The sequence below is a fragment of the Mustela nivalis genome (genome assembly GCF_964662115.1).
Source record: "Mustela nivalis genome assembly, chromosome: 3".
Classification (NCBI taxonomy): Eukaryota; Metazoa; Chordata; class Mammalia; order Carnivora; family Mustelidae; genus Mustela; species Mustela nivalis.
Window position 1 is genome coordinate 48,143,388 of NC_139022.1, and position 18,239 is coordinate 48,161,626.

The 18,239-nt window shown below is 39.5% G+C and overlaps 1 protein-coding gene across 2 annotated transcripts in view; it reads left to right on the plus strand.

Moving 5' to 3' along the window:
- The window catches only part of MAN2A1 (mannosidase alpha class 2A member 1), a 170,013-nt gene that overhangs the window by 11,124 nt on the left and 140,650 nt on the right, over nucleotides 1-18,239 (plus strand). For both annotated transcript variants that reach the window (XM_082724900.1, XM_082724901.1), the window contains exons 2-3: nucleotides 15,425-15,682; nucleotides 18,000-18,144. In XM_082724900.1, the coding sequence (XP_082581026.1) occupies nucleotides 15,425-15,682; nucleotides 18,000-18,144 (403 nt within the window). The remainder of the gene's footprint in view (nucleotides 1-15,424; nucleotides 15,683-17,999; nucleotides 18,145-18,239) is intronic.

Below are 18,239 nucleotides of genomic sequence, written 5' to 3' on the forward strand. Positions count from 1 at the left end.
GCAGCTTGTATTCAAATTGTCAGAAACCAGCTCATTGATCAGCATACCTAAGAAAAGATAAGACCATCATAAAGAAAGATTTCAAAGAAGCATTTCAATTGGAAACTAAAAAAGACCCTTCTCATTTTTGGCCCAAATTATGGAGTGAAATAATTTTTTTCCCCTAGGTTATAAGAACAGAAAATAGATTACTCTGTGTGTGTGTGTGTGTGTGTGTGTGAGAGAGAGAGAGAGAGATAGATAGATGAAGAGAGATGGATTTATTAAAGATCAAAAGGCAACACTTGAAATAGGGGATTCATAGCTTAAGGTTGTTTTGAAGATCAGACAGATTTCCGAGTACCCCCAAACTACCTCTTGTTGATAGTAAAGAAGAGCCATTTCTTTTTCTTTAGGGGCTGACCACACCCTCCTCCCCCCTCAAACTGAAGAGATAAGAACTGTCTATGGCCCAAGGCCAACTTTTGAAAACTTGTAGGGCCCAATGACAAGAACACTTGAAATGCAGGATATTTCTTAAAACTTTAAGGGAAAAGACTTAACAAATAATTGTTTAAAATAAAGAAAAAAGACTTAAAAAGAACCTGAGAAATTTTGTATTCTTAACTTATCTTGATAGCTGATTGTATGATACTTAGAAATCTGTTTTTATTATATTTTAACATATCCTACTGTTCCTTACTGCTACATTTGTTGCTTCTGTGGTGTTTACCATGCCCCACCTTGCCCTTGTAGATTGAATGGTTCAGATGAACTTTTAGGAAGTCTGTAAGAAGGCTTTGTAAAACTATAGAATATTTGCTGCTTGAAATGAGATGTTAGGAAATTCAGAATTTAATAATTCAGATGAGGCTTGCCTAGACACTTTTCTCATGTTTGTAGGGAACAGAATGGGCTTATTCAGAAAATGATTAGTATAAATAAGATTGGAGGCAGGCTGTTTATATATTTAAAACAACACTGTCTTCAGAGGGCTCCCCAAAACTTTTCTGTATGAAAAACTGTCTTACACATGTCAGTTGCATTTATTTTAATGGACTAACACTGTTCAGGTTGATTTGCTTTTTCCACTGCCAACAGTTGTACTCTTTTTACATTAACATATTTCTGAAAATTACTTGGGTAAACTTATGTAGTTGGAACTTTTATCATCAGATCCTAAAATACAATGTATGTCATTCGTCCGTGCAGAATGAAATTAGGTGGCATAAATAGTACATAATAACAACCCTTGTTATTAAGACAGATTAACAACATAGATCAGCAGTCATTGACCAGATGACATAAGACAGCATGACCCTAGTTCTCTGGGAATTGTTGCCCTCTGAAAGCATATCCTAAGAACATTCATGCATGTTCTTGGGTGGGATACACTGTTGACATAGGTGTTGACATATGTTGACATAACTTTTGGCTATAAGAAATGTTTCTATGTATAAGTGCTATGTATAAGAATAGAAGTACATTAAAAATATGTTGTAGATGTAAAATTAGTGTGGTTTTCAAAAAAATAATTGCCAAAAAAAAAAAATGTAAAGAAAGGAAATGTTCCACAGAACAGTTTGGGAAGTGCTGAATTAAAGAATTTTATTAGTCAACACCTAATTTGCTTAGCACCACTTAATTGCAGTTATTAAATGTATTTGAAAGTTATAAAGCTGTACTGTATGAAAATATGTTATAATCGAAACCAGTTGTACTTACAAGCCCTTGTTACAATAATCGTTTTAAAAAAGATAGCTGTTTTGCGGCATCTTACTTTATACACAGTAGTGTGGTATCTGAAATGTGGCCTTGGCTGGAGGTGGTTTCTCTACAACTGCATGGAGGTGGTGTGGGTGGGGGCCTTATGGTTCTAACCTCCATTTACATCTGGAAACCCTTGGGTGGAGACGGAGCTGCATCCTGGAGCCTGGACACAGCGCCAGCAACTGGAGTCCTGACCACATTTTTGGAGGGTGGCAAGAGGATGGGGTTCACAAAGGTGGGGGAAACTGAAGTGGCCTGTTGTTACTCTAGGTCAGGGCTGGGAGGCACAGTGATTCAGGGGCAATGTCTGAGTCCTGAGGGTCCCCTCTTGGGGCAAGGCATGGTGAGCCTGAAGTCCCAGCTCTTCCCTTCACTGTCACTTGGCACTCTCATATACCTGCACCTGAATAGGTTCTGCTAACGTCATACGTAGGCAGGTGTGAGATTGATGAGTAACGATTTGCCAAGGCAAAGCCCACCGCTCCTGTGTTTTGGCAGGGTGTTACATAATTAAGTGCTCTTTGTGCTCATATGGTGAGTACATTTATTTCTTTGAATGGGCCAGTGGAAGCACAAAGGCAATAATACCTTGGAAGAGATTCAGGCATGATAAGCTTCAGGTCTGGAAAACACCATTAAAAGGTCATTTGTCACTGTGGTTTGTGGCTTGTTAAAACTGTACTATTACATAGACGACTGTGGCCACAGCCTCAGGTCACACTCTTTCTGGCCTCAGTACCACACATCTTAGGAGGTGGGGTGGTCATTGAGGGGTTTCTTGACTTCTTATGAAACCAGAATGCCTTCCTGTTAGGTGCCTGCAATCTGACTGAATATAAATAGCAGGATTCTTCTGTGTAGTTGAATAGCGGCTGACTGACTTGGAGCTACTGTGGGAACGGTGACACCCCTGCTGGAAAAACAGACTCTCTTTTACCAAATCACTGTTTTTATATTTAGCTTTAATACTGTGGTTCTTAACCGGGGATGTGTGAGAATTGCCTGGTGAGCCTTTTGCAATTATTAAAGGCAGATCTGGGCACTCTCTATAGGTGATCCCCATTTGTCACCACTGCTTTAAATTCCTATTTGTACTGACCACTCAAATATAGATTCTTCTGACTCTGAGACTTCGTGTCTACCTCACGCCGCCGTTGAGCTGTCTCATAGTTCCAGAACAGAACCTTTGCCCCTCCCTCTGCTCCTTTCCTGGGGCTCGCTCCTGATTACCCTAAAATACCACCCATCTTCTTCCCACTTGCCTCAGTAAAACAAAGAAACAAACACAAAACAAAAAAACACAACAGTTATTTTTCTTCTTTCTCTGTACCTCCCTAGCTCATCTGTCTTGTCACAGCCTTTTGCTTTCCTCCACCGCCTAGATCCAAGCCACCGCGGCATTGACTCCCGATTGCCCCACCATATTGCCCCACCATAGCTCCAGAGTAACCTTAAAACACTTTTTGCTCACTGACCCTAAAACGGTCCAAGATGAAGATGTTGATGTTTCTTTCTTGGAAAAATATTTTTAACTATTAAGTCTTTCCCTACCTCCTTTGGTCAAAGATAGGTGTAGAGCCTCGTGAGACCAAAACATGCCCCCGGGAGATAGGCTGTAGAGTCACATGCACTCACCTCTCATTGCTCCATTGCAGGGACTCTCAGCTGCTGAGGCTCACAGCTCTCCAACTCTCTGATGGGAATTGGGACAGACTTCCTCTAAGAGGACCAGCCAGGGGAAACTTTATTTATATAGGGTCAGCTTTTACTGGCTATGTTAGTTTCCCATTGTTGCTGTCGCAAAGCACACGGAGTGGCTTAAAACAGTAAAATCTATGTCTTCCAGTTTTGAGGATTTGAAGTTTGAAATAGGTCTTACTGGACTGAACTCAAGATATTGGCATGGCTGCCTCTCTTCCAGAGACTTTAGGGGAGAATCTGTTGCCTCATCTTTTCCATCTTCTAGAAGCTACCTACATTCCTTGGTTCCAAGCCTCCTCCAGCATGGCATCACTCTGACTTCCTCTTCCTTCTTTGTATCTCCTCTGCTTCTGATTCCCATCTCCCATTTTTCCCCCATAAGGACCCACATGATTACATTGGCCTGTCAGTATTTTAGGACAGTCTCCCCATCTCAGAATCCTTAAGTTAACCACATCAGCAAAGTCCCTTTTGCCACATAAAGTCACAGAGTCACAGGTTTCAGGGATTAGAACCTGAACATCACTGGGATGGCTGTCCTTCTGCCTATAACACCAGACACTCTTTAAACTCATTTGTATGTGCTCACTAATTGAACACTCATAACCACCCTGTGGGTGAGGTATTACTCATTATCCTCATTTTACAGATGAGGAAACAGGCACGGGAAAGTTATATAGTTTGCCCAGAGATTCACTGGGTAGTGGAGCTGTAATTCATAATTGGCTTGGTTTCATTTTTTTATCTTATTTTATTTTCCAGCTTTATTGAGATATAATTGATGTAGAACACTGTATTACGTTTAAGTTGTACCTTGTGTTGATTTGATACAATCATATATTACAAAATGGTTATTACCATGGTGTTAGCTAATACCTCCATCATGTCACATAATTACCATTTCTTTGTTATGATGAGAACATTTAAGATTTACTCTCTTAGCAACTTTAAGTATGTAATACAGTATTGACTATAATCATCATGCTGTACAGTGGATTCCCAGAACTGACTCATCTTATGATTGAAAGGGGTTTTTGTATTTTTGTTTTTTTAAATAACTGTAAGTTTATACCCTTTCATCAACAACTCTCTGTTTCCCCTTCCACGCTCTACCATTCTACTGTGTTTCTTTGACTTCAACTCTTTTGGGTTCCGCATGTAAGTGATATCACACAGCATGTGACTTTTTCTGTCTGACTTATTTCACTTAGTGTATCCTCAAGGTCCATCTATGTTGTCATAAATGAAAGTTTTCTTTTTTATGGCTGAATAGTTTTCAAGTGTGTGTGTATACATATACTTTCATAGACTATCTCTTTCCATCCCTTCACTTTGGATTTATGTTGTCCTTAAACCTGAAGTGAGTCTGTTATGGACAGCATACAGTTAGGTCTTGTTTGATTTTTTTTTTTTTTTTTTTTAATCTATCCAGCCACTCTTTGCCTTTTGGGTAGAGAATTCAGTCCATTTACATTTAAAGTAATTATTGATAGGTTAGGAACTTACGTCATTTTTATTGATTGTCTTTTTTTTAGCTCCCATGTTCCTTTCTTCCTCTTGCTGCCTTCCTTTGTGACTTGGTGATTTTCCATAGTGGTATGCTTTGATTATTATCTCCTCATCTTGTGTGCATCTGCTATAGTTTTCTGCTTTGTGGTTACCATGATACTTACATAGACATTTTGTAGATATATATTTTATGGTAACAACTTTGATCACATACAAGAACTTTACCCTTTTATTATTTTACCCTCCCTTTTATGTTTTTGATTTCACAGCTCATCTTTTTCTGTTGTGTATCCATTAACAAATATTGTAGTTGTAGTTATTTTTAATACTCTTGTCCTTTAACCATTTTATTGTACAATTAAATGGCTGACACTCCACCATATTGAAGTATTATTTTGGGTTTGACTGTATGCTTAACTTTTACCAGTAGGTTTTATATTTTCATAGGCTTTCATGTTACTAACTAGTGTGTTTTATTTTAGCTTGAACTATTTTTTGCATTCCTTGTAAGGCAGGTGCTGTGGTGATGAATTCCACCTTAGCCTTTGTTTGGGGAAATCTGTACCTCTTTTTCATTTCTAAAGGTCAACTTTGTTAGATGGTATATTTTTGGTTGGCATTTCTCTTCTTTCAGTACTTTGAATGTATCATCTCACAATCTCCTGCCCTATAAAGTTTCTGCTAAGAAATCTACCAATAGTCTAATGGAGGTTCCTTTTTCCCCCTCTCACAGCTTTTAAGATTCTCTTTGACTTTTGACACTTTTATTATAATGTGTCTTGGAGAGGATCTCTTTAAGATGATTTGGTATGGTGACCTCTTGGTTCCATGAACCTGAATATCCATATCTCTTCATATTGGGGAAGTTCTCAGCCATTGTTTCTTTAATTAAGCTTTTCTGCCTCCTTCTTCTTTTCTGTCCTTGAATTCTAATAATTTGCAGATTGCTTATTAGTCTTTTGTTGGTATCTCACAGATGATGTATGCTTTCTTCACTCTTTTTCATTCCTTTTTCACTTTTCTTCCTTTGATTGGATAATTTCAATTGATCTTTCTTAGAGCTCACTTACTCTTTCTTCTGCTTGGTCAAGTCTTAAAGCTTTTTGTTGACATTAGTTCAATCACTGTTTCCTTCAACTCCAAAATTTGTTTGGTTCTTATTTATGTTTTCCATTTCTTTGTTGAACTTCTCATTTTGTTCTTATATTGTTTTCCTGATATTATTAAATTTTTATCTCTATTCTCTTGTAACTCTGAACATCTTTAAGAACATTATTTTAAATTATTTGTTGGGAGATAGCTATATTTCCATTTTGGAAAAGTTTACTATATTCTTTTGGTAGTCACGTTTTCCTGAGTTTTAGTGATCCCTGTAACTTTGCACAGGTGTTTATGCTTTTGAAGAAGAAGTCACCTCTTCCAGACTTTATGGACTGACTTTGGCAAGAGAAGCCTTTTAGCTGTGTGGGAGAGGGGACATTGGAGCATGCTAGTGAACCCAGAATGCCCCCAGATCTAGCACCTGTGACTCCAGCTCTAGTGGTATAGGGCACCAGTTCAGGGACATGTGGTAACATCCCTTTTAAGGTGGCATGATGTCTCTTTGGCTCAGATTGCTGGGGTCCACAGCTTTAACAACTGCGTGATCCTTGCCAAATGCTCCAGGGTGTCAGCGGTGGCTGCAAGGGCTGCTTGTGTCCTCACTGGCACCTCCAGACCTAGTGACAGGGGCTAGGGAAGATAGCAGTGGTGGCCAAAGCTGGTTGTGTGCACCTGCTGAGCTGTAGAGACCTGTGCAGTGGCAGGGGCTTGTTGCACACATGCATGTAGTGGTGGGATCCGAAGCAGGCAGCAAAGCTGGGGCCAACAGTGAGTGCCCTGGTAGTTGCAGGGGCCCAGGTGGTTGATGAGTACTACCATGACTCCTCAGTCTCACCACAGGCACACAGCAGTGGAGTCTGGCAGTGGAGGTCAAGCTAGGGATGGGCTGTGCACAGCTGGAGTGTCTGATGCCAGAAGAGGATGATGGTGCAGACTAGTGACCAAAGACAGGACCTCATCCATGTTCACAAGTAGCTGTGGAGGCTCTGGCTATCAGCTTGCTCTCCTATTGTTGCAGTCTCCTCCTGAATGTGTGCAGGCAGTGGAGGCTGGTGACAAGTGTCAGATTGGCAGCATGTATGTGCATAGCTGGAGGGGTTAACTCCATGGCAGTGGGGATCAGCCATGTGGGTCTGGGCTGGAGTCTTGCACTTTAGCAGCCACAGAGGCCCTAGCTGGCTGCTGGTGTGGTTCCTAGGTTCCAGAGGGGCTTGGTGGGGAGAGAGCAGGAGGGTGACAGGTGGGTGGCATTAGCAAATGCCAATACAAGGGTTGTGAAAACTGGTAAAATCTGCAGGGATTCCATGGCAGCTGTGCTGGCTTTTGGTTCCTTCGGTGGTGAAAGCTGGGTTTGTCTGTAGAGCAGGTCACTATGAACCATTCTTGTTCATGCTATGTGGCTACTATTGGTAGCCCCTGCTTTTCTTCCTTGTTCCTAGTTGTCTCTCTGTGTCTCTTTGGGTGGTTGGTGCTCCCAGTGGCTGGGGGACCTGTTTGACCCTGCTCTTCTTTCTTAGCAAGAGGAACTCTTTCTGGGGGGAGCTCCCTCTTGACATTGAGCATTGCTGCCCTGGGGGATAGGATGATGCAAGCAAAATGAAGCAGTCTTTTTTTTTTTTTTTCCCCTGTGTGGTTATTTTCAGATTTTTTTGTTCCACTCTGTTTTAAAGTTTTATAAGTAGACTCCAGAGCTGCTACACAGCTGTTTTTGTTCATAGGTAGCTGTTTCATCGTTGATCTTTGTGGGAGGATGGAGGCTGGGGTCTCCCATGCTGCCATTTTGATGACATTACTCTTGGCTTAACTTTAGAGTCTGTTCTTATCACAGTTGTTGTGCCCTGAAAAGTTGTACCATTCAAAGTGATTTTAGGGGCTCTGGGGTGGCTCAGTGGGTTAAGTGTCTGCCTTCAGCCCAGGTCATGATCTTGGGGTCCTGGGATAGAACCCCACATCAGGCTCCCTGCTCAGTGGGGAGTCTGCTTCTCCATCTTCCTCTGCCCTTCCCCCTGCTTCTGTTCTCTCTCTCTCTCTCAAATAGGTAAATAAAATCTTAAAAAAAAAAAACCCAAAACAAAGTGATTTTAGAAAGCCATAGTTTTGTTCCAACAACAGCAGAAGTAATGTCTTCTTGAATGCCTATTTGGTAGCAGGCTCTGTGCTAAGTTCTTTGCAGCCATTCCAAGCAATACGTGTTAGCACTGCATTTTGCTTATAAAGGAAACTGAGGTCCAGGAAAGTTAAGTTACTTCCCCAAGGTCACAGTGTTACTAAGTGCCAAACTGAAGATTAGAACCCACATCGTCTGACCCAGAGCTGTTGTGCTTAACCGTTCAGCTAAACTGCCTTTATCTTTATCTGGTAAAAGGAGTTATTAAAACTAAAGATAATCATTATTTGCAGTTACTAAAAATAAAAATGTGGTGAGGTATAATATCATAAAGCGTGAAATAGAGGAATCTGGTACAAGGGTAATTAGGAGAATTAATATCCAGTTAAGCAGATTACCAAAGGGTGCAGGTTTGTGATTTATGTCACCCTCTCGGGTAGTTTAGGGGTGATTTGCCAAATGGCTTATCTAAAGTATTTCGCTGACATGCATGAGGTTGGAGGTATAGGTCCCAAACCTGGCTGATCACCAGAGTTACCTGTGGAGCATAAACATTGCAGTTTCTGGGTCCCTTCCCAAAGGATCCGGGGTGGATCCCCGGGATTTGTAATTCTTTTTTAAGATTTATTTATTGGAGAGAGAGAGAGAGCGCACATGCACACATGCAGGGAAAGGGGCAGAGGGAAAGAATCTTCAAGCAGACACCCCTGCTAAGCATGGAGCTCTACTGCGGCCCAGCCCCATCTCACAACCCTGGGATAATGGCCTGAGCCGAAACCAAGAATCTCATGCTTAACCTAATGGGCCACCTAGGGGGTCCCTGGGATCTGTAGTTTTGAGCAGCCTTTCAGATGCTTCTGATGGTTACTCTTAGAGCCTTTTACCCATTTACATCAGTACACTGTGGGCACATTTTAGGACAGAATCCATGTCCAAAAAGATATTGATGTGACGGAATGATTTACTGAATCTTACAAAATCTGACAAGCGGGAAAAGAAAGCATGAATGACAGGTGGTATGGAGCTGGAGTTTCAGACATACATACACACACATATGTATTGCAGGAAAATTTTGTTTCTTTCGGATCCCACTATTGGTGATTATATTATAAATAATATTTTCTCTTTCATTCTCTTAACTAGAAACTTGATTTCATTGAGTGAAGATCTTTTACCACTACTGTGGTAGGAAGAATTCTTTCTTTTGGTTCTTTTACCAAACCCTCTTCATCCCCCATATTAGTTGAAATTAGAGCCCAGTGAGCTATGATCACTGATAGTAGTGAACGTTGAAACTTTTGGTTGGACTGTAGAGTCCATAATCTTTGCCTGCCCTCAAAGAGGAGCCACATAATCTACCCTACTCACAAGGTCATGATTGTCAATCTGTGGCCAAACATAGCTCAATTTCTATATCATTTCCCTCTCAGTCAGTGAAGATCACCCTACAATTTAGGACTTTCTTTCTCATTCTTATCTACTTTTTGGGTCACAGTGAAGATTTTTGTGAATTTTCTTTCTTAGAAAAATTGTTAGACTGTTTTATTTTTATTCGTATTATTTTTGGTGTAAGCTGTGTGCCAAAAAATGGCATTTAATACTGCCTTGTCTTAGGAAAAAATGTTACTTTTTTTTTCTTTCTTCACCCTGCTATAAATATTTGTAATTCTTTTGTGCATCAGGCATTGTGCTAGGCATCAGGGTACAGTGGTGAATAAAACAGCTGTGGTGACTGTTCTCAATTTAGAGATTTACTTAGTGATGAAAATGGGGGAACAATATATGAATAAATAGGTAAAAAATGTAATAAGGCTGGGGAAGAAGCAGGAAATAGAGAAAAGCACAAGAAGGCCTATTTTAAATAGGATGGCTGGGGAAGCCTGTGCTGAGGGAACATTTCAGGTGAGATTTGAAGGACTGTATAAAGGGCGAATGTGTATGGAGGTCCTGAGATGGGTTGAGGAGGACCTGGCTGACAACTGAGCTGAGATCAGGGTGAAGCTACATTGGGGGAAGGATAGATAGATGCAGGTGTTTACGGATTGTAGTAGAAGTGCAGTTAGAAACTACCACTGGATTGTTAGAAGGGTAACACAGCTGCTCAGGGCATAGTTGAAGGATATAAGCCTAGCACTGGGGAATTAGTTAAGAGGCTGCTGTGTACTAGGCAGGAGAGGTTGCTGGAGGCTTGGATTAGTGTGGTTGCAGCTGAGAGGGAGAGATAGAGAATGATTCCACAAGTATTTTAGAAGTAGTAAGGAAAGGAAAGAGCTTGCAGATAAGTTAGATGTATGAACAGGGTGAGGAAGGAGGAAGAATCCGTTATTCCACCAAGATTTTGGGAGTGACCAACTAGATGGGGATTAATGCTACTCTCTGAAAATTTGAGGATTGTAGAAGGCATTTTTGGGGAGCGTATCTTTTGGACATAAGTTTGAAACCCAAGTCGAGGAGTGGAATAGTTGTTTGGCTCGATGGGTTTGTTTTTCAGAGAAGAGGCTTCAGCTGGAGATAGAAATAGAGATGAGACACCAGTACAAAAAAATGGAATTAAAATCATGGAGTTGATGAGATAACTTAAGACGTATAGAGAAGGCAGAGAGCTCAGGTGTTAACCTTGAGGCAGGCACTCTGTCATTTAGATACTAGGGGGAGAAGGAGACTGATAAACAGGAGGCAGGAGGAACCCCAAGAGCATGCTGGTCTGCGAGTTAGTGAAGAAAATGTTGCCAGGAGGAAGAAATGGTCTAGTGTGCTGATGCTCCTTGAGATGATGAGTAAGGGGAGGGGAGTGTATGCTTATCATGGCTGACAACATGGAAGCCTTTGGGGACTTTGCAGGGGCAGTTTTGGTAGAGCAGTGGGCAGATGCTAATTGGACTGGGCAGTTGAAAGAATAGGAGTTTAGAAGGAAGGGGAGGGGTGATTAGTATAGACTCTTCATACTCTATGTATGTCTGTGAAGGCGTTGGGCCCCAGGAAGGGAATCGTGGGGCTAACGAAAACACTGGAGTTTGATTTGGTGTTTTGGATAGGATATCATGTTAAGTTGAACCATAGGAACTTGGTAAATTTTACTATGTTTGGCTTAAGAGAATGGCAGATTTCATATTGCTTGACCTGAGGTTGCATGTTCCACAATTGAGAATGAGTTACATTTTTAAAAAGGGAGTTTGATGAAGCAGTGTTGAGAGAGTTTTAACCAAAAGAATACCAGCCTTTGAGCTATTGAGAGAGTTGGGTTTGGAGCTCACCAGTCAAGTGTTGGCCTTTGAAGTGGGGAAGGGGAAGGCACACATTTTTTTTCCACTGTAACAGGAAGGAAGATGCTGATGTGCAGATTCGGCCAAGCTTGAGTGATCACGGTGATGCCAATTCCGGCAGCTAGTGCTTACCTGGGGCAAATAATTATGTAATAAGCTTTCAGATTTAGCTGTAGGTGTACATTGATTGATTTTGCTCATAGGACTGAATGGGTACTGATCCTGTTTTGCCTTGTACGAGGCTCTAAATTTTCTCTCTTAACAGTCATTCGGATTAGTGATTTTTTTTGCTCAATTTTTCTCTTTTCATCAAAAGCGAAGTAAATCAAATATCATGACCTTCTTCTCCACTCCTCAGCAGTGCAACATCATGGCCTCCCTATAGAACTGATTAGCAAATCAAAGAGTAAAACGGTTTTCTCACAAGTGATTTTCTTACCCTATAGTAAATTTTCTTTTTCAGTATTACTATCAGTATTCCTTGACTTGTCAGTGTAATTGAAACATTTTCTATGATTTCTGTTCCTTTAATGCAGACTACAAGCACATCCTTTTAAGGCCATACTACTCTTCTCTATTGTATATACAAAATTTGTTTATGAGGTGCATGTGTTTCAAGAATTTCAGCCATTTGGGGGGAGACTTTGTGGCACCACATAATATAGTTTATAAAAAATGATTTTCATTAGATTATTCTGCTGACATATCCCCAGGCCACAATTTTCTCCACGGTCTTACTAATTTGGTACAGAATTCCAGGTACTGATCATTAATTGTATCTTTAAAGCTACAGGGAGATAAAAATTTGTCTTTGGTGCCTGCAGGGTTATTTTTCACGAAACATCTATCTCCTGTAATGTTTATTTTGAGTAATACTCTCATCCATGGGTTATGGGGCTAGGGCCATCGTAAGAATATTCCCAGATGGAGCCCTCTTCTTTCTCAGTGTGTGCTTATTGAACTACCTGTAGGCGGCTTTGCTGTATGCATGGCTCCAAAATTATCATTTCCTGAAAGTACAAAAAGGTCTGGGGAAGTGCAGGCACCCCTATATTAATTTATACACTGCTAGTTTATTGGAGGATGAAATATGTAGTAGTATTTAAAAGCTCTAGGGTGCTGATATTTTAGACTAAGTTTTATTGTGCGGAGGAGGGTAGCTTTACTAGAGGCAGGACAAGTCATCATGTTCTAATTCTGCTTGGAATCAGAGGAACTTGATTTACTGTTGTTACCTGCTGTGGTAGAAATTGCAAACATCGCTTGTATCTTCAGGATTGGAAATATTCAACAGAACACATCAGGTTTCAAAAAGCTGTAGTCTCCGTGTTTTGAAAATAAGCGAAGAAAAGTTTTTCCCCTTATTTCAGATGGTCTTTGATAGCACGTCTGTTTAGGAAAATCTGTATGGATTAGTTAGGAAAATCTCTATGGACTCTCACGTATTTTGAGCTTCTTTGGGTGAGCTTTGGGATATGCCAAGGGGACTGCCTTTGGCCTTTCTCCTGAGAATTGCTCAATCAGCATCGACGTCTGCTGATAAAGAAGGGTTTGTACTATGATAGTGCTCACTAGCTTTGCTGACCTGAAGTCTCCATGGTTCACCCAGCTTCTCTCTGAGCCCTGAACTGGTGTTGCACTGATCCATCCTGTTTCCTTTGCTTTGCCATTTTTAGTCATGAACTGATACATTTTCTCCCTCTTGCTTTTCACTAGAGGAAATGGGGCTTATCTTACAGGATGAGTTCTGTGTTAAAACCTTGCACTTCCGGCTTCTATATAATAGACTGATGAACAGGCTTCAGAGTTCTACCTCTTGGAGACATAGCACGCTATCCCAGAGGAGACAGTTGGCTTATAGGACTACAGTTTTGACATATAGAGCTATTTCTGTCACATGTCTCTAAGTAGGGTAGGGGAGCATCTTTCAGGCATGTGAAGGCTATCTTAATGTTTCTTGTTTCAGGATTTGGATATTTGTCCCCATGGTCATCTTTTCTTCCACCTCCCTCCTCCCCACAAAGATAATGTGCTGTTGACTTGCTTCTAATTTTGGATATTTCTTTTCTCATTCCAAAATATTTTCTCTAGTCCCTTCAGAATTCTGTCATTTTCACACAGTTTCCTCCAGTGGCCTTCCCTTGGTAGACACCAGTCTGCTGACTTGTCCCCTCCCTTTGTTGAACTGGCCTCTAACCCGGAAGTAGAATCATTTTTTCTTCTGGCTTCCCTATCACAAAGTTAGCAGCTGTTCATAACAGGCTAAAGAAGAATATAAATACCCTTAACCAGTTTTTACCATCTTGATTATGGTCTTTCATATTTTTTTCAAAAAGGATGGTATCAAATTATAATTATTTTGTGCATGCTTTTTAAGCGTTTTCTCCATTGTACCTCCTGATATACCTTCCCATATATTTCTGTTTTTAAGGAATTTATATTTCTAAATTTTTGTGACTGAAAGCATTTCCATGATGTACCATTTGACCAGTTCTTTACCTTTGGACATTTAAATGTTTTCTCTTTTCCCTTCCTCTTTCTTACTGTCCTCCTGTTACTTCCTTCTTCCTTTTTTCTGACTTCCTGTTCTTTACTGGTGATAGAACTTTTGTTTTTGGGTGTCCAGAGTTATTTGCTCACTGTGTGTGTTGTTCTTTTATTAAACCCCAGTGTGGACTTTTTGGGTAGGCTGTTTCTGAGGACAGTGTCACTTTCTTTGTTCAGGTACAGACTCATATCTTATGTATATCTGTCTTCCCAGCATGTAGCATTATGCCTGGTACAGTGGGTATTCACTAAAGATTTATTGTGGAGTTCCAGAAATATAAAGGCCATGGGACAAATATTTAAGTATCTACCATATATTTAAGGCCCAAGATATAGGCGTGAAGAAGACAAAGATTGTCCTTGCTCTCATAAGCTGAAATATTATTCTTACAACAAGGTTTATGTTATAAAGATGACAAACCTCTTAATGCAATGTGAGGATCAATGAAAAAACCTTAAATTCAGGGTGCTGGGTGACTCATTTGGCTAAGTGTCTGCCTTCGGCCCACGTTGTGATCCCGGGGTCCTGGGATCAAGACCCACATCAGGGCCCCTGCTCAGTGGGGAGCCTGCTTCTCCTTCTGCCCCTCCTCCTCCACTTGTGCTTTGTCTCTCATTTTTTTCTCTCAAATAAATAAAATATATATTTTTAAAGATTTTATTTATTTATTTGACAGAGATCACAAGTAGGCAGAGAGGCAGGCAGAGAGAGAGGAGGAAGCAGGCTCCCTGCTGAGCAGAGAGCCTGATGCGAGGCTCGATCCCAGGACCCTGGGATCATGACCTGAGCCGAAGGCAGAGGCTTTAACCCACTGAGCTACCCAGGTGCCCCTCAAATAAATAAAATCTTTAAAAAAGAAAAATAAAAACAATAAAAAACCTTAAGTCACACAATGTGGGAAAAGCAGTCTACATGACCTCTAACGTGGTTACTTTTCATGCATGTAGCTAATTTGAGTTGATTAATTGATCTTCCTGTAGATGATATTTCTTATTTAGGATTGTCCACTAGGGTTACTACAATGGAATGATTTTTTTCGGGTTCATACTTTTTGACCCTTTCAAGTAACAGAATCAGTTAACTGAAATTTAAAATTTCATACCTGAACATAATATGTTGTGCTTAGCTATTATAGAGAACTCAACAGTCTTTTAGGACTGGGTTTGGGGCAATAGGAAATAAATCCCCAAATATTTTTGGTCTCTCTGTTGCACATTTTAAAACGCGATTAAACAAAGATTGCAGCCATGGAGATTTTCTGCTGTAAATTGGTGTTTCAACACAGCCAGCTGTTCATGCTTTTTGTGATCCCACTTACAAAAGTGGAAAGTAAAGGGTGAGTGGCTGCCCTCTTGGGCAGGCACATAATTTAAAAAAAAAAATGTGTGTGTCTCAGCAGAGCTATATTAGAGTTTCATATAGCTGCCTTTTTCTTTTTTATTGTAGGGCCAGCTCTCAATGTTGCAAGAAAAAATAGACCATTTGGAACGTTTGCTAGCTGAGAATAATGAGATCATCTCAAATATTAGAGACTCGGTCATCAATTTGAGTGAGTCTGTGGAGGATGGTCCAAAAAGTTCACAAGGCAATTTCAGCCAAGGTGCTGGCTCACCTCTTCTGCCATCAAAACAATTGTCCCTTGTAGTGGACCCCGAAGACTGTTCATTCTCTTTGCAGAGTGGAAGTCAGAATTCAGATGTGCAGGTAATGTATGCATTTGTTAATTATCATTGGGTTTTTCTTGCTTTTATTTCTTTTTTTGATCTGGTGTCTGTTTTAACTTAGTAAGTTACTTAAACTCTCTGGATTCCAGTTTCTGTTTTTGTAAAGTAAATTGATTAATCACATGATCATTAAAGTTCTTTTTAGTGATAAAATTCTATAATTCTGTGCTTCCCCCAGTTTTTTTTTATTATTTTATGCTTTATGATTATGACCTTTTTGTATGCTTCTTAGGTCTTATGTAATCTAGTAGATGAAGACCTTTAGAGGTTTAAATTTGTCTAAAGAGATTCTCTTATCTTCCTATAAAGAATATAGGAAAAGCTCTATTCTTACTATATATCTTACACATTATAGGTTTCACACAGTATAGGGTTAGATACCTTCTGGTGAATATCTCTTTGTGAGAGAGGGAAGGGAAATATTCTAGAGCTGTGTTGTTCAGTGTGAAAGTTATTATCCACATGTGGCTGCTGAGCACTTGAAATGTGGCTAGTTTGAATTGAGATGTGCTCTAATGTTAAATAAAGACTTACTGTGAAAACAAATGCAAGATTCTTTGTTTCATTTTATACATATGTGGAGATAATATTATAAATATATTGGTTTAAGTAAATTTGTCTTAAAATAATTTCACTTATTTCATTTTACTAGGAAATTTAAAATTAAGGATTTTGGCTTGAATTCTGTTTCTCTTGGATAGCACCTTTCTAGACAGTAGAGGAGTTATAATCTAGGATAAAAAAGGACTTCTGCTTTTCTTAAATTTAAGGTCAAATGTGCTCTGTTCTGCCAGTTAGGACAGAGCTGTGTTTAACTTGTACCTTAGACCTGCAGCTGGAATTGGGTGACAGGTCCATAAGGAGCAAATATGTTACAGTTGGACAACATGGGTTGGCTCTGGCCTCCCTTCAGAGTAGATGTTTCCACTAACTTCTGGGGACAGAGAACGTGAGGATCTTGAAGTCATGACTCACAGGCCAACAGCTGGGACAGAGTTGGCCAGGCCTCACGCTTATAATCTTATCAACTAGTGTGTGACCAGGTTCACACACTATCAGGATTCTGTGTTGTGAAGGTTATGTCTGTTTTTGTGAGTCTTGGCCTTGTATAGATTTTAAATAAGTACCTTTTAAAGGAAAACAACAAAAAAGGAGGGGGCTGTTAAATCTGGGCTGGACAGAAACAACTGTGCTGCTGAACAACCCCAGAATGTGGGCAGAGCGAGGCAGTGTGGGACAGGGCAAGCTGCAGGGCTAGGAAAAGAAGGAATAACAGAGACTGCTAACACATCCTCCTTTCTAGCTGGTTCCCAAAGAGTTATCGACTGTTCCTTGGGAGCATTTTATTTTATTTATTAAATAAATTCATACATTGTGAAGTGAGATGTTGTTGCCTTAAAATTCTTTGTATTCATTTCTTACATAATGGCTTGGTATCTTTAAATTTTTTTGTGGCTTAAATATTTTATAATATATAATAATTTTACATAATTTAAATGTTATCAAAGACATTTGCGTTCTTTGTCCCATTTAGTATTATAGAGGGGATGAAAAATATAAGTTTTTAGGTTTCTTTTTTTTCCTTCAATATTTTTTCCTTTGTATCCAAAGAGGTTATTACCTAGGACTATTACATTGAAAATGTAGGCAACATTTGAACATTTAACAATTTCCATTTTCACATGATTATGCCTCATTGACTCAGTTGTAGTTTTATTTTTAGAATGAAGATAGTAAATAATATTTGCTAAGAGAAGGAATAGCTGTAGATGCATTTCCATTCAGATACAGATTTTAAAATATATGTGATTAATTGTAAAAAAAGGACAACTCGAAATAAAAAAAAATTATCGATATTGTGTGTGAAAATCCTTAAATATTTGGTCATAATTGCATTTCATGAGAAATTTTTTCTTTGCTAAAATAAAAAAAGAGATTTTGTTTTCTTTGCTGTTTAGTTCCTATCAATTTCTATTAGATTTTATTAGAAGTCAAGCAGGGCAAGAAGTAATTGAATGAACTTATTTTTCATAAGAAGCAGATGGGGGAGGGGCTTATTTATCAGAATAGTAAAGTAACAGTAACATTTTAAGAATTTGAATGGTAATTAAATGTTTTCTGCCTTAAACTCTTCAGTTAATGTACATAGAAATAACTTTATCTGGTAAAATACATACAGGGTCAACACTGAAGAGCTCTGAGCAAATATTTTCCAACATTGAGTTCAAATTAAAAATGGTAATGCATGGTTAAACTTACTCTTTTTTCCCCCTTTATTTTGTCTTTTGTATTTTTAGATGTTGGATGTTTACAGTCTAATTCCTTTTGACAATCCAGATGGTGGAGTTTGGAAACAAGGATTTGACATTAGCTATTTATTTAATGAATGGGACTCTAAGCCCCTTCAAGTCTTTGTGGTGCCTCATTCCCATAATGACCCAGGTAAAATTTGCACTTCAAAAAAACTACAGGTTATTAAGCCGCTGTACACACAGAGTATTTTAATGAGAATCTGGTAGATCCAGTTTCTCAAATGT